The sequence below is a fragment of the Salvelinus sp. IW2-2015 genome, linkage group LG1, assembly GCF_002910315.2.
Source record: "Salvelinus sp. IW2-2015 linkage group LG1, ASM291031v2, whole genome shotgun sequence".
Taxonomy (NCBI): Eukaryota; Metazoa; Chordata; class Actinopteri; order Salmoniformes; family Salmonidae; genus Salvelinus; species Salvelinus sp. IW2-2015.
In genome coordinates, this window is record NC_036838.1 from 36,737,798 (window position 1) to 36,754,318 (window position 16,521).

At 42.8% G+C, this 16,521-nt stretch overlaps 1 protein-coding gene and 1 pseudogene across 1 annotated transcript in view; both read right to left on the bottom strand.

The window, feature by feature from the left end:
* Nucleotides 1–704: 704 nt before the first annotated feature.
* On the bottom strand, nt 705–5,611 carry LOC139028057 (man(5)GlcNAc(2)-PP-dolichol translocation protein RFT1-like; annotated as a pseudogene).
* Nucleotides 5,612–7,526: 1,915 nt separating this feature from the next.
* Nucleotides 7,527–16,521, bottom strand: part of prkcda (protein kinase C, delta a) — a 34,146-nt gene continuing 25,151 nt past the window's right edge. The window contains exons 10-18 of the mRNA XM_023991437.2: nt 15,666–15,759; nt 15,258–15,388; nt 14,857–15,030; nt 14,469–14,560; nt 9,859–9,921; nt 9,452–9,590; nt 9,083–9,271; nt 8,841–8,969; nt 7,527–8,578 (exon numbers count right to left, since the gene is read on the bottom strand). Of these exons, the coding sequence (XP_023847205.1) occupies nt 8,420–8,578; nt 8,841–8,969; nt 9,083–9,271; nt 9,452–9,590; nt 9,859–9,921; nt 14,469–14,560; nt 14,857–15,030; nt 15,258–15,388; nt 15,666–15,759 (1,170 nt within the window). The 3' untranslated portion in view covers nt 7,527–8,419. The remainder of the gene's footprint in view (nt 8,579–8,840; nt 8,970–9,082; nt 9,272–9,451; nt 9,591–9,858; nt 9,922–14,468; nt 14,561–14,856; nt 15,031–15,257; nt 15,389–15,665; nt 15,760–16,521) is intronic.

Consider the following 16,521-nt stretch of genomic DNA (forward strand, 5'->3'; position numbering starts at 1 on the left):
TAATTATTATTTTTTGTTGAACTTTTACCCCTTTTTTGTGGTATCCAATTGGTAGTTACAGTCTTGTCTCATCGCTGCAACTCCCATACGGACTCGGGAGAGGAAAAGGTYGAGAGCCGTGCGTCCTCCGAAACATGACCCAACTGCTTCTTGACACAATGTCCGCTTAACCCGGAAGCCAGSCACACCAATGTGTCGGAGGAAACATCGTACACCTGGCGACCGTGTCAGTGTGCATGCGCCCAGCCTGCCACAGGAGTCGCTAGAGCACAATGTGACAAGGACATCCCTGCCGGCCAAACCCTCCCCTAACCCGGACGAAGCTGCGACAATTGTGCGTCGCCTCATTGGTCTCCCGGGCGGCTGCAACAGAGCCTGGAATGAGCCAGGATCTCTAGTGGCACAGCTAGCAACTGTGGGAGGCTCCTTGCATACTAATTCTTACATAGTTCATTTTGTTTCGCGATGTTGCACTGAAAGTGACTAATATTGTGTTGATTCGATCACACTTCCCACAGTAAGAGGGGCCTTTTGATAGTGTTAAGGGGGAAAACTGTAGAAAGTTGAGTGAWGTTCAACCTTGTGCTTCTCTGCGCGGACTGATATTTCTTCTGTACGGCAGTCCCGGGGAACTGTGCACCCGTGTAGAGTTTAGAGGGAACATTTGTCACATCCCTCCAATAGAGTTCCAGACACTTGTAGAATATATGCCAAGGTACCTTTATTTTGGCAGTTACCTATACACACGCACAAATACACACACTCACACACACTCAGGAACAATTAAACAGTTTTTGGCCAGTGAGCCACTCATTCTGAATTCACCCTCAGTCCATGACAGGGTTACTTAGGATTGCAGCCGTTTCCACATTCCCTTCCAAGTCACTGTCTTCTGCTCTATCCATCCTCTGCCATTCTGTCTCTCTCGCCTTTCCTCTCTGCCATTATAGCTGGCAAGTTAATATAGGTCCTTATCTTTCCTCTGCTGGGCAGGTTTAGCTGTGTTTCTTCCCATAGCGAGGTAACAGTTCATTCTTAACAAATTGAACAAGTTTTGTCTTCGTAAGAAGAACGGTGACAAATACACTCAGTAGACACCCGGGCCCCACGGCGATGTGAACCAGACTTAGTAACCATCCTCCATCACAACAGAACACACCCTGAAACAACAGAGTACAGACAGATGGGAGTGAGAGGAATCTGATTCTATGGTAAAGAAATACACAAAAATAAGAATCTGGCTCACTATAATCTCTGAGTATGTGGTAAGCATAGACATATAGTTTATGTTCTAACTCCCATTTCTATGGTGGTAAGATAGACACAATAACCATTTTACTAACTGTGAAAGACAGAAGTGTGATTGGCTGATATGTGATTGGTTGGTTTATACAGGATGTGGTGTGTACAGCAAAGCAGTGAGGAGAGCAGTTATAGTGTGGTACCTCAGAGAGGGCGGTGAAGACTGCGCTTAGAGCAAGAGCCAGTAGCACGAAAGAGGAGGGCCTCAAGCCGCGCAGGGGATGATACGCAGGCCCATGTTCAGACAATTAGCTAGGGTGAAGCAAATGCCCCCTGCCCACCATGTCAGCATGTAGGACAGGAGCAGGAAGGAGATGGACAGAGGCAACATCACCAGGTTATACCTGGGGACAGACAAGAGGGCAGCTTAAGCAACTTGATACACTCTGTGTGTGTGTGTGTGTGTGTGTGTGTGTGTGTGTGTGTGTGTGTGTGTGTGGTGTGTGTGTGTGTGTGTGTGTGTGTGTGGTGTGTGTGTTGTGTGTGTGGTTTCTCACCTGTCGACCTCTTCTTTGCTCATGGCAGTGAAGACAAAGCACTCAGTCACTCCATTAATGGCTAGCAGGAGTACATAGGAGATGTAGCATCACAATAGACTGGGCCCTTCAATATAAACACACATATTATTACACACAAACACTCACAAAAAAACAGTAGCTTGAGGAATTGGATCATTCAAATCATTGCTGATTCCCCATAGAGGTCTAGAACCAGGTGAGAGTAGGTGTAACCAAACACTGTGATGATCAGACCAATCACAAGCACCAGCTTCAGCAGACACTCCAGAACCTCAGCTGCTATGGCAACCTTCTCCTGCAGACCAATCAGCAATAAGCATCAATGCATCAATGCACATGCATGAGCTATTAGGTGTGTAATAGCCAACTTTATAAATGGTGAAATGAGTGACAGGTATTTGATTGGCCGACTCTGCTTTCTGACCTGTTTCTGCTGCATGACATCCCRTCCCCTCTCAAGGACTTTGACGAAAAAGACATAGTGTACACCAGCTACGAAGGACAGGACAGTTAATAACAGTTAGCTTAGTAGACACTCTTCCACAGTTACTTGTGAGGGTTGCATCATGAAATACCATTTTCATCTATACAGATTAATATTTACTCAAAACATTACTTATTATAAAGTTAATATTACTTAATATTACTTCATGACCATACCCTCTATGTACACACAACCCTCTAACCATACTCCCTTGTAACCAACACATCCTACTGAATACAGCTTAGTCAGACTACACCCTCTGCACCTATCCTCTTTCCCTGACTACACCCTCTGCACCTATCCTCTTTCCCTGACTACACCCTCTGCACCTATCCTCTTTCCCTGACTACACCCTCTGCACTATCCTCTTTCCCTGACTACACCCTCTGCACCTATCCTCTTTCCTGACTACACCCTCTGCACCTATCCTCTTCCCCGACTACACCCTCTGCACCTATCCTCTTTTCCTGACTACACCCTCTGCACCTATCCTCTTTCCCCGACTACACGCCTCTGCACCTATCCTCTTTCCCTGACTACACCCTCTGCACCTATCCTCTTTCCCTGACTACACCCTCTGCACCTATCCTTTTAGTTTTCTTGCACATTATTTGTGGATCAATCTTCAAAATGTTCTTAAATGTGATGTTTTGGTGCCTCTAGGACAATTCAAAAGGCTAATTGAGGACCTTATTACTGATGAATGTGCTTGTTTTCTATGACCATGTTGTTCTTTCTGCTTGTATTTTGTATTTATATTGATGTGTGTATTTTCACCAAAGCCCCATATATGCATCATACCGTCCAATTAGCCTGCTAAATGTTGACTATAAAATTCTAGCCAAACTTCTGGCAACGCTTCTGGAAACAGTCCTCCCATCAATTATCTCACCGAATCAAACAGGTTTTATTAAAAATAGACACTCATTCTTCAATCTTCTAATATTATTTAATATTATATATAATCCTTCTGTCGTCAATACTTCTGAAGCCATTATATCTCAGGATGCGGAGAAAGCGTTTGATCGGGTGGAATGGAAATACCTTTTTTACACTCTAAATAAATTCGGCTTTGGCTCTAAATTCATGGCTTGGATAAGACTTCTGTACTTATCCCCTCAAGCCTCTGTCAGGACTAATAACACTCAGTCAGACTGCTTCCCTTTGCAACGATCGACACTCCAGGGTTGCCCTTTAAGTCCATTACTGTTTGCCCTCGCCATAGAACCACTTGCAATAACACTTCGCTCCAACCCCCTCATCAAAGGTATAGTCAGATACGGACACGAATACAAACTGTCTTTATATGCAGATGATTTATTATTATACACATCCAACCTTTCTGTCTCTGTTCCTGCTGCCCTTGCCACTTTCACATCCTTCGGTCACTTATCAGGGTATAAACTGAATCTCAGTAAAAGCGAATTGATGCCGCTGAATATGGCCCCAAAAAATGACCCTTTACATAACTTGYCATTTAAAATTGCTCACAGTAGTTTTATTTATATCGGGGTACATGTCACAATCAGATTTGAAAACCTTTTTCAAGCCAACTTTGCTCCTCTTTTAACCCGTACTAAGGACGATTTGGAACACTGGTCTTTGCTACAACTCTCCTTAGTCGCAATAATTAATTATGTTAAAATGAATACTCTCCCAAAATTCTTATATCTCTATCAGTGCCTTCCGATTTTTCTTCCCAATACATTTTTCAAAAAGATCGACGGCCTAATACTACCCTTTATATGGGACAAAAAGCCCCCCAGGATGCGAAAACAGCTTTTGCAGAGGCCCAAACCAGACGGCGGTCTAGCTCTACCGGATTTCAGAATCTATTATTGGGCCGCTAACCTTAGGATCATTCACTACTGGTTGCAGAGCAGAGAGATATTCCCACCCCCAATTTGGCTAGAGATGGAGGCTGCCTCGTCTATACTGGCATCATTGTCTTCCCTCGCTCACTCCTCCGTTACAGGCCCTTACTCCTCCTTCACCAAAAATATATGTGTCAAAACAACATTGAAGATCTGGAATCAATTTAGGCGCCACTTTGGGTTTCAAACAACCTCTTCTTTGGCTCCGGTAGCCTCAAACCCAGCTTTTCCCCCATTTATGGTTGATGATGCTTTCTCAACATGGTCTAATCTCACACAAACAGGCTCTCCTGAAGGCTTCTCTGGACAAGAAGAACAGCATGAAATACTGCAGTGTCAACCTGTGCGCACACACACACACACACACACACACACACACACACACACACACACACACACACACACACACACACACACACACACACACACAGTATGTGGTGTTAGTATTTGTTTCACTGCAGGTTCACAGCAGCTCATACTGCAGCAGGAGTGTATTCATCATGGTAACTGTTTAAGAAACCAATGGAAGCAAAAAGAGCAAACGAACTAAACGGGGAGGGACCTACTTGAAATTTGTCCTATAGAAACTCTCGCTTTCGTTGTAAAATGTTTTCTGTTTGGAATAAACAGTTTCCTTTGCCAAAAGTTTTGCAACGGAATCCGAGTAATGAATACACTCCAGGTGTAGTAAACCAGCCTTACCTGACGTTAACCACGCCAATCACCTCTTTGGACACAAAGCGCAGCGTGAACATGTTCAGCAGAAAGGTGAGTGCACGAAACATGACCTAAAAATCATCAGGAGCATATTCAGTCACACACAGATAGATATACAAAATATATAAAATGTAATCAGTGAACTGTGGAATCGAGATTGCTCTGTAGATGTCTTTCTGCCACTTTAATATTTTACGACTCAATGCCTCAGGGCAACACACACACACGAATCAAATCAACAACTGCTACACAATCTATGTATTCAGAAAAAGTAGCTACACCACCCGGATCTTTCTTCTACAACGCACTTAAAACTGTCCTCCACACATTACTCTGAGCGAGTGGATATAAGGAATTTCAGCAAGAACACTRGCTAGCTGTCATCAAGTGCAACAATTTGTTTGACATCATATCTAAATATAATAACTACATTACCTTAGGCCAGACATTGTATGATGCGAGAGTAGAGGCATTCTTCAGCACATCTTGGGAACTCATCTTGCAGCTAACAGTTAACTAGTCCTCCTCCTTACTTGCCTGTATGATGAGGTTTCTCCTGAAAGTGCACCGTGAAAAGGGGCATAATCAAAGATACGGACAGTTAAAATCTGTAGCAATTTTAGTGCCATTGGTCTTTTCTGGTGGCTGGTTTGAACATATCTGACTACAGCTAGTTAGAGAGATTTCTGCTTCATGCACCCAACTTCCGTATACATGGAACGTCATTAYGTCGATAGCGCAGTTAATTTATATCGTAAAAATGTATGAAAACATTATTTTTTCATTTAAGGATAGGGGTAAGCATAAGGTTAGAAGTGTGGTTAAGGTTTAAAATCACAGTTTAAGAAGATATCAAATCAAATCAAAATCAAATCAAATACATCTTAGAAATAGGCAGGTTTATTTTTTTATATATTTTATTTTGTTTATTGTAAAGCAATTCCAAATATATAATATAGAAAAACAAACAGAGTCTACAACAGAGTATACACACATTACAAACAACAGTCAAGGGAATAAAGACAATACATTATATAAAAACCTTCATTCAAAGTTTTTATTTCTTTTATGTTATGAAAGAAGAAATTGTGTTTATATATTGTTCAATTTCATTCTCAAAAATAACAGAGGCTTTTGACGCATACATTTACATTTGTGAATATGGAATTTAGCTAAAATAACAATGACTTGGATTAAAAAGAAAGGCTTTGCATAGACTTTGCTTTACTTTGTAAAACCAAATAATAATAATAAATATTCATGTATTTTTCTAACTTTTCAAGATCATGTTTAGTAGGGTAGCACTTGTGGATTCATTTATATGAAACGTATGTCATCTTATTAGTTAAAAGAGAGACCAAACATTTTTTTWATGAATATTTCCTAAAAGCCCATTCCAGAAAGACATGACATATGGGACTGAAACAATATTACATTAAAATAAGGTGCGTATTTTCCTAACGTTGTTAAAAACAGTAGGAGAGAAACATATCTTGCCTGCTGGTGAGTCAGCTCGATCAAGAGATGGTAAAGAAGAGGGCATAGATTTGGCTACATCCTTAAAAAGTACAATAACTACAGAGGGGATTGCATAAAAAACTACAGTAAATTCCTTTGGAGTTATCAGTATCTTATGAAAAGCTAAACAATTTGGCATAATAAAAGAAAACACCTTTATCATTGAACAAACAGTTGACTCACCAATAGGAGATTGTTTTGGAACCATTTCTCAAAAAACAAGTACTTGCCTTTGTATAAAATGCCAAAATCTATTGTTCCAGATAAAATATCTATATGGAGAAAATTTGTGCTTGTATCTCAAAGACCATGCTAAAAGGGATTGTTATGGAAATTAGATGAATTAGTCGGGATTTTTTCAATATTGTAATTACACATTAGGAACATTTTGAGGCCACCTAAATAAGAAAAAACATACAGAGATACAATTCCATATACAGCTAGGATTCTTCAGGAATTGCTTAATCCAATTAATCTTGAGTGCTATTCAAAGTGGGAAAATCAAGAAAATTGAGACCATCCTCTTCATAATCACAGATGTCTTGATATAATGTGTCCTGTTCTTCCATACAAGATTAAAAAGCATCTTATCAATGTTCTTGCTTATCTGATTTTCGGCATGCAGCATAAGTGAGCCTGGAAATACCCTCAGCCTTTGTGAGCAATATTCTACCATTCAGAGATAAATCCCTTTGTAACCAATGATTGACTTTATTTTCAGATTTCTCTGTGATGGGGTAAATAGGGTATGACTTTGTGGCTGTGGTAACTAGTAACGACCAGTATCTATGGTGAAGACCCATTACGTCGCCAGAACGATGTGTACATTATGCAAGTGACCCGCTAGGAGGCATGGTACCTCCAATATTGATTTTTAGATACAAGAACTAAATCAGAAATTAAGGTAAATTCTCATGGGAATTTAATTTAGAGTCAACATCACATACAAATAAACATACAATAACAAAAGTTCACAATTTGCAGAAAGCAAAGATATTTGATTGGTTAATCTTGCTAATAGGCAATTTCTTGATGAGTTCACTGAGAGTGGTTTATAAAACATCACTGTGTTTTGTATGTTCATCACAGAGTGAAGTGAGTGACTAAAGACACTGGGAGTTGATGATTTTTTATTAAGATGTAAAATGGAGACGGTAAAAAAAGCTAATCCTTAGCGCACCAATAATATACGCAACAACAATATACATATAGATCTATATACAGAATCTCGCTAAGTACCACTCAAATAAAGACATTCATATAGCATCATACACAATAAGCACTTATTCACTTACACCAAATCTGTCCCTGTCCCAGATGACGCTACATGGAATGGCAGGGATACCTGTAGTTGCTCAGTCTGAACTTGGTCTTGTTATGGTAAACAGTCCAAATGACCACAACTCCCTCGTACTTGGCTAGTAGATGCAAGGGCTCCCCATGCAGTGACAAACTGAACTTCGATTCAGTTAATCTTTCAAGAGTACGTGACACACATTCAGAGGTTGTTGAGATTGAGAGGTGGTTGGTAATGGTATGAGGTCTTTATGCATGCAAACAGCTCATTCACACAAACCCCCTGCATTTACATTCCCCCACACACACACACACACACACACACACACACACACACACACACACACACACACACACACACACACACACACGCCTGACCATTAAAATATAAGGCCCCTAGTACACCTGGACACTCTAGCATGCACACAATAACACCTATCTATACAACAGAGGCCAATTCCTGTATAAGTTTAACTCTTATAGTTTCACTAAGTAAGAACCCGAAGAGGAAACTTGTGTTTCTATTACAGTCACAAATACTGAACGTAGAACAGCTCACTCAAGTTGAAGGTTTGATCACATGAATGAGGACACCTTGACAAAGTGACCCTAAAACAGTAGTAATGTAATCCTGGCTTCACCTTTCCCCTATGACCCCAGTGATGTCATTGAGAACTAAGAGCATGGGGATTGGCTGAGAGGCCCCTCCGTCACTTTTCCAAGAAGTGCTCCATCTCTGGGTTGATGAAGGAGAAGCCGGCGAAAGCTGATTGGTCCATGGAATCCATGAAGTTCTTGTCACCATGGGAGAGGCGGGGCTTCTCACTGAGGAACTCCCTGTCAAAGTTGCTGCAGTCATTTGGGGCTTTCTGTGATTGGCAGAAGAGATATGCCAATCAGAAGAGAGGATACATGATAGATGGAGACAGTAAGTGATGAATCAAATAATATACAGCACATGCCTGATTTCTACAGAGCATTCGGTAGTTGAATTACTGTAGATCTTTGACTTGATACACGAATGGCTGTCACTCTTCTCCCCTTTGAAACTACCCCAAATATGTTATATTATGGTAGGCCTATTACAACTGTCCTATATCATCACTATAAAACCTCATGTCTAGACCGTACCACTTTGGGTCTGAAGGGGGGTTCCACCTCCCTTTTCTCGAGGGCGGGCCAACTGATGGTTTTGAAGAAGGGGTGAACACGGATGTTACCCACGATGCCTAGCCTGCGAGCGGAGTCTCTCTCAAACAGCTGCAGGGGCAGAGGAGAGAAACACAGTGAGAAAGGGATAAAAACACACGAAGGAGGAGAGAAACAGACTCAGAGGCAGAATTGGGACACTGTATGGGGGGGGGCATACAGACCCTCTCCATCAGGTCCTTGGCCTCCTTGGTGATCCAGCGAGGGTAGTGGGGCGTGTCTGTACGGATAGACTCAAACAGCTCGTCCTCATCATCACCATGGAAGGGGGACTGGCCAATCAGCATCTCGTACAGCAGCACTCCAAACGACCACCAGTCCACAGAGAAGGAGTACTTCTGACCCAGCAGGATCTAAAAGTGACAGGAAGACACGGTGAGTGACATCATCATAGTGAGACCCTCACAGTGATTGTTTTTCAAATAATTCCCTATTAAGTGCACTACTTTGGCTCTGGTCAAAAGCAGGGTACTAAATAAGGAATAGGGTGTCGTTCGAGATGATGCAGCCTTGTATATGTCTGTGTTCCACACCTCTGGAGCGATGTAGTCAGGAGTCCCACAGAAGGTTGTAGCCTGGTTCTCCCCAAACACGTTCTCCTTACACATGCCAAAGTCTGCTATCTTTACGTGACCACTATGATCCAACATCACATTGTCCAACTTCAGGTCTCTGAGGGCAGAGAGACAAAACAAGTAAGGGAGAGTAGGCGGAAAGATAGAATGGGAAGAAAGGTGTGGAGGGGAAAGGGTGAGAGGGTGACTAGAGTTATGACAGCTAATAATCACATACTCACTGTCACACAATGTGATACTATCACTATATCAATCCTTGGTGGAGGCGCTCTGGCCATTCTCTTTTATCTGTATGGTAATGTGATTGAGTGAGTGAAGGTTAGTGAGTGTACATTAGAGTGCAGATGATGGTGTTTGTGACTTACCTGTAAATGATCCCTTTGGAGTGCAGAAACTGAAGGCCACAGATGATCTCAGCAGAGTAGAACCTGGAGGGAGGGAGAGAAGAAAGGAGGGAGGAAAAAGAAAGATAAACATCACTACACAGTCTAGAGGTCCAGCTAGCTGGCAGCAGAGTACTACTCTATCTATCCATCTCCCTATTGAGTTGGCCCCTGAACAATGCTGTCTGTCCCTGAGGACTCCAGTCCAGTGTGTAGCTAGCTGCATTACTGAAGATGCCATTTGTATAGAGTGGTACACAGAGGAGACAGCTGAACAATGGCTTCATACTGTAAGGATGAATGAAACCGGAGAGATGCTCTTGGCCCAGTGGCCCCAGCCTAGCCACAGCTAAAGGATTGGCCTATCTCTGACCTGCTTTTCATTTCACCTCTGGGGCAGGGGAACTGATTGGGCCTTGATATGGATGGAGAGATTAGGATTAAGAGACTGATTGATTGACAGGAAGTGGATTTTGTGCAGACAGGTTTCTCCCTCGACTCTCACTCAACACTCACAATCACTAACAAGTACACAGCAAATTGGCCAGTGTTACTTAGTGTTGATTTTTCAGTGTAACATTCCAGTGTTGATTCAGCAGTTAAATTAACATTAGTGGTGTAAAAAAACAGTGTTGGTGTTAATAAGCAGTGTTGAGTGTGAGATTATGATTGTGTCCGTTTTACTCTGTGGAGAGTAAAACAGTCCCAGCAAAACCATGCTCATCATTTTCAGATTTCCCAGCATGCTCTACTGCAGGTAGATTTTTAAAAGATTGTTTTTAATATCCACAAAAATTACAGTGAATACTACAATAAAGTCTTTAAAAACACAACAGTGAATACTATAGTATTTATTCCATTGTATACTAAATCAAATCAAATCCAATTTTATTTGTCACATACACATGGTTAGCAGATATTAATGCGACTGTAGCGATTCCCCCAACAACTACCTAATACACACAAATCTAAAGGGGTGAATGAGAATATGTACATGTACAGTGGGGCAAAAAAGTATTTAGTCAGCCACCAATTGTGCAAGTTCTCCCACTTAAAAAGATGAGAGGCCTGTCATTTTCATCATAGGTACACTTCAACTATGACAGACAAAATGAGAAAAATAAATCCAGAAAATCACATTGTAGGATTTTGAATGAATTTATTTGCAAATTATGGTGGAAAATAAGCATTTGGTCACCTACAAACAAGCAAGATTTCTGGCTCTCACAGACCTGTAACTTCTTCTTTAAGAGGCTCCTCTGTCCTCCACTCGTTACCTGTATTAATGGCACCTGTTTGAACTTGTTATCAGTAAAAAGACACCTGTCCACAACCTCAAACAGTCACACTACAAACTCCACTATGGCCAAGACCAAAGAGCTGTCAAAAGGACACCAGAAACAGAATTGTAGTAGACCTGCACCAGGCTGGGAAGACTGAATGCTGCAATAGGTAAGCAGCTTGGTTTGAAGAAATCAACTGTGGGAGCAATTATTAGGAAATGGAGACATACAAGACCACTGAATCTCCCTCGATCTGGGGCTCCACGCAAGATCTCACCCCGTGGGTTCAAAATGATCACAAGAACGGTGAGCAAAAATCCCAGAAACACACGGGGGGACCTAGTGAATGACCTGCAGAGAGCTGGACCAAGTAACAAAGCCTACCATCAGCAAGGGCATTGAAGATGAAACGTGGCTGGGTCTTTCAGCATGACAATGATCCCCAAACACACCGCCCGGGCAACGAAGGAGTGGCTTCGTAAGAAAGATTTCAAGGTCCTGGAGTGGCCTAGCCAGTCTCCAGATCTCAACCCCATAGAAATCTTTGGAGGAGTTGAAAGTCCGTGTTGCCCAGCAACAGCCCCAAAACATCACTGCCTCTAGAGGAGATCTGCATGGAGGAATGGCCAAAATACCAGCAACAGTGTGTGAAAACCTTGTGAAGACTTACAGAAAACGTTTGACCTCTGTCATTGCCAAACAAAGGGTATAAACAAAGTATTGAGAAACTTTTGTTATTGACCAAATACTTATTTTCCACCATAATTTGCAAATAAATTCATTAAAAAAATCCTACAATGTGATTTTCTGGATTTATTTTTCTAATTTTGTCTGTCATAGTTGAAGTGTACCTATGATGAAAATTACAGGCCTCTCATCTTTTTAAGTGGGAGAACTTGCACAATTGGTGGCTGACTAAATACTTTTTTGCCCCACTAAGTATATGGATGAGTGATGGCCAAGCGTCATAGGCAAGGTGCAGTAAATGGTATAAAATACAGTATTTAACTCAGCAAAAAAAGAAACGTCCCTTTTTCAGGACCCTGTCTTTCAAAGATAATTTGTAAAAATCCAAATAACATCACAGATCTTCATTGTAAAGGGTTTAAACACTGTTTCCCATGCTTGTTCAATGAACCATAAACAATTAATGAACATGCACCTGTGGAACGGTCGTTAAGACACTAACAGCTTACAGACGGTAGGCAATTAAGGTCACAGTTATGAAAACTTAGGACAATAAAGAGGCCTTTCTACTGACTCTGAAAAACACCAAAAGAAAGATGCCCAGGGTCCCTGCTCATCTGCGTGAACGTGCCTTAGGCATGCTGCAAGGAGGCATAAGGACTGCAGATGTGACCAGAGCAATACCTTGCTATGTCCGTACTGTGAGACGCCTAAGACAGAGCTAGAGGGAGACAGGACGGACAGCTGATCGTCCTTGCAGTGKCAGACCACGTGTAACAAAACCTGCACAGGATCGGTACATCCGGACATCACACCTGTGGGACAGGTACAGGATGGCAACAACAACTGCCCGAGTTACACCAGGAACGCACAATCCCTCCATCAGTGCTCAGACTGTCCGCAATAGGCTGAGATAGGCTGGACTGAGGGCTTGTAGGCCTGTTGTAAGGCAGGTCCTCACCAGACATCACCGGCAACAATGTCGCCTATGGGCACAAACTCACCGTCGCTGGCCCAGACAGGACTGGCAAAAAGTGCTCTTCACTGACGAGACGCGGTTTTGTCTCACCAGGGGGGATGGTCGGATTCGCGTTTATCGTCGAAGGAATGAGCGTTACACCGAGGCCTGTACTCTGGAGCGGGATCGAGGTGGAGGGTCCATCATGGTCTGGGGCGGTGTGTCACAGCATCATCGGACTGAGCTTGTTGTCATTGCAGAAAATCTCAACGCTGTGCGTTACAGGGAAGACATCCTCCTCCCTCATGTGGTACCCTTCCTGCAGGCTCATCCTGACATGACCCTCCAGCATGACAATGCCTCCAGCCATACTGCTTGTTCTGTGCGTGATTTCCTGCAAGACAGGAATGTCAGTGTTCTGCCATGGCCAGTGAAGAGCCCGGATCTCAATTCTATTGAGCACGTCTGGGACCTGTTGGATCGGAGGGTGAGGGCTAGGGCTATTCCCCCCAGAAATGTCCGGGAACTTGCAGGTGCCTTGGTGGAATAGCGGGGTAACATCTCACAGCAAGAACTGGCAAATCTGGTGCAGTCCATGAGGAGGAGATGCACTGCAGTACTTAATGCAGCTGGTGGCCACACCAGATACTGACTGTTACTTTTGATTTTGACCCCCCTTTTGTTCAGGGACACATTATTCCATTTCTGTTAGTCACATGTCTGTGGAACTTGTTCAGTTTATGTCTCAGTTGTTGAATCTTGTTATGTTCATACAAATATTTACACATGTTAAGTTTGCTGAAAATAAACGCAGTTGACAGTGAGAGGACGTTTCTTTTTTTGCTGAGTTTACATGTGATATTAGTCACGTAAGATATGTAAACATTATTAAAGTGGCATTATTTAGAGTGCATTGTATAAAGTGACTAGTGATCCATTTATTAAAGTGGCCAGTGATTGGGTCTCAATGTAGGCAGCCGTTTTTCATGTGGGCACGCACGCACACACATATGCATGTAGACACACACGCACATGCACACACACACACACACACGCACACACACAGTGTGTCTGATGGAACCGTACAATACATGCCAAATGGTGAAGAGGCAACTCTGTAAGAAACAGTGTGTATTTACTGTTGTGTGTTTTGGTCGTGGCCCACTGTGTCTGTGCCACTGGGTTAAGAGGTTAGGGTCAGTCAGTGAATAGATAAACAGGTTCATTATGTTCTGAGATAGTGAAACTCATTGGAAACTCAGCAGTTTACCAATCTGTCCAAGAAACCAAACCAAGACTCCATTCTTCGATGCCGGCTTGTGTGGTGTGCAAACATTGGTTAATGATTAATACAGCGAGAGGGTGAATATCTCTCTCTCTCTCTCTGAAACTGTCTATCCCATGCTGGATCAGGTATCGTTGGCAACCGTGTCGAAGTGAATGTCTCCTCATCTCACCTGTCCTGAGCACAGAGGCTATACAGGCTCCCGAGGACWGAACATCTTCATAATCCCAAACTGAGCACCAGTTAGTTTAACATCCAGTTTCAGATACACACTCAGAAGTGCTCAACAGCCACGAGACTCTGTACCTACTCTCTATTTGACCTCACTCAAACTATCTGAATCTATACACTATCAGTCTTTCTGACAGGTGAAACTCACGTTGCTCTGTAGAGGTCAAAGCGTCCCTTCTCCTGAATATGGAACATTAGGTCTCCTCCATTCAGATACTCCATGACAAAGAACAAGTGTTCCTGTGGACAACACAGTCAACGTYAGGCATCATAACACATAATGTATAGTACCTAGTACAGTAGTAGTGTAATAAGCTATGAAAGCGAGTTTGTTATGCGTTTAAATCACTTCTTATTGGGGACAGCTTTTGTAGACACTTATCTTTTGCTAATGCTAATCAGAAAAAAACAACGGCTAATCTTTCTGTTGTGTTTTTGCTTCTCTTCAGCACATCACATTGCTATATGTTGCTGAAATAGCCTGAATGACACACAGTAAGAGGACCAAGGAGTGTGTGTAGGGCTACAGTCTGTACCTTGGACTGGAAGGTGGAGTAGAGGTGTGTGAGGAAGGGGTTGTCCCAGGCCAGGGCCAGGACTCTCTTCTCCACCATGGTACACTCCACATCATCATCCATCAGCACTACGTCTTTCTTCAGAGCCTTCACCGCAAACCACTCCCCCTGACCTTTCAACTCTGCCAGCAGGACCTGGGGAGAGAAGGGTGGGGGACAGTAGGGGGAATAAAATGAGAGGATAAGAACAGAATAAAGGAAAGAAGAGAAGAAGACAAGAGAAAACAAAAGAAGAGGGGTGAACCTGATTTAAATATTATATTGATGGTAATATTCTCCCATAAAGTCTGTTGTGTCTACTGGTGTCCAGTATGTGAACTGTGGTGCTTTAGGATCCTGACTGTCTGCTGTACCAGGCTTACCTTGCCAAAGCTGCCCTTGCCCAGGACCTTGTGAAAGACAAAGTTGTCTACGTTGATGCGTGTCAGGTGGGTGAGGCGAGATGGGGGGTGAGGGCTTGAGCCCTCCCACAGCCTAGCATAGGAGGGGCCATCTGGGGAACCCACACAGGTCATTATAAAGTCATCATCCCAATCGTCATTATCGTCATCATTATTATAATTAACATTACCCTTACGGAAAAACCACACGAATTTCACAAGTGATCATGTGAAATGTTCCAAAAACACATGTTTTCACATGTTAAATCGTRTTTTTTCTGTAAAGGTATATATAAAAACATATTTGTCTTCAAACAATTTACACCAACTTGATTTCAGTGAATTTAACATCATCATCAAATATGTTAATAAAATCAAACACACACTGACCATCCACACCACCAATGGAGTTCCTAATGACTTCCTCATAGACCCCTATATCTGGGTCAGGTARGGTTGGGTCTGAGCGCCGAGAGGAGGATTTCTGAAAGACATATAGGCGACAGAGGGAGAGAGAATACGTTTACAAAAGGGTGATGAGAAGCAAATAAAAACACTTTCCTTTTCACCACTGACATATCCACACAGCAAATTMTTCAGTCTTAAATCAACACTAACCACGTTTCCATCCAAYTTTTCTATGCGAGTGAAGTCTGATGGAAACAAATTTGTCGGTAAACTTTCCAAACCAGCCAAGGCCGATGGACACAATCTCTACTCCCAACCCCCCCTTTCTCTCTCTCTCTCCATTTCTCTCTACCCCTACCTCCCACTATCGCTCTCACAGAACCGGCACCAACCAGGAACCAGCCACCACCACAAGAGGGAGGAGGGRGAGCTAAACATCCGACCTTCACCCAGAGCGATCGGACAACAGGGGAATGCCATCACTGACCCCTGGATCTAGGGCTCCCTTGTGTGCCTGCTTGCTCCTCAGGTTGTCATTCCTCCCCACTGCAGATCCAGCACCAGTCCCAGCACCAATCCAGAACCAATTGRMCAGTCCCACCACCAGACGAGGAGGKACCAAACACCAGACCTTCACCAGGAGCGAGCGGACCACAGGGGATTGACACAATTGACCTCTGGGTCTCGAGCACCCTTCCATGGCTGCTTGCTCCTCAGATTGTTGTTTGAATTGTTTATTAATTGGAATTTGATTTGAAATTTTAACATGTAATGAATTTTGAAATAACCAAATAAATGGACCTAAAATKTAACTATTTACAGCTCTGGTTTCTCTTTA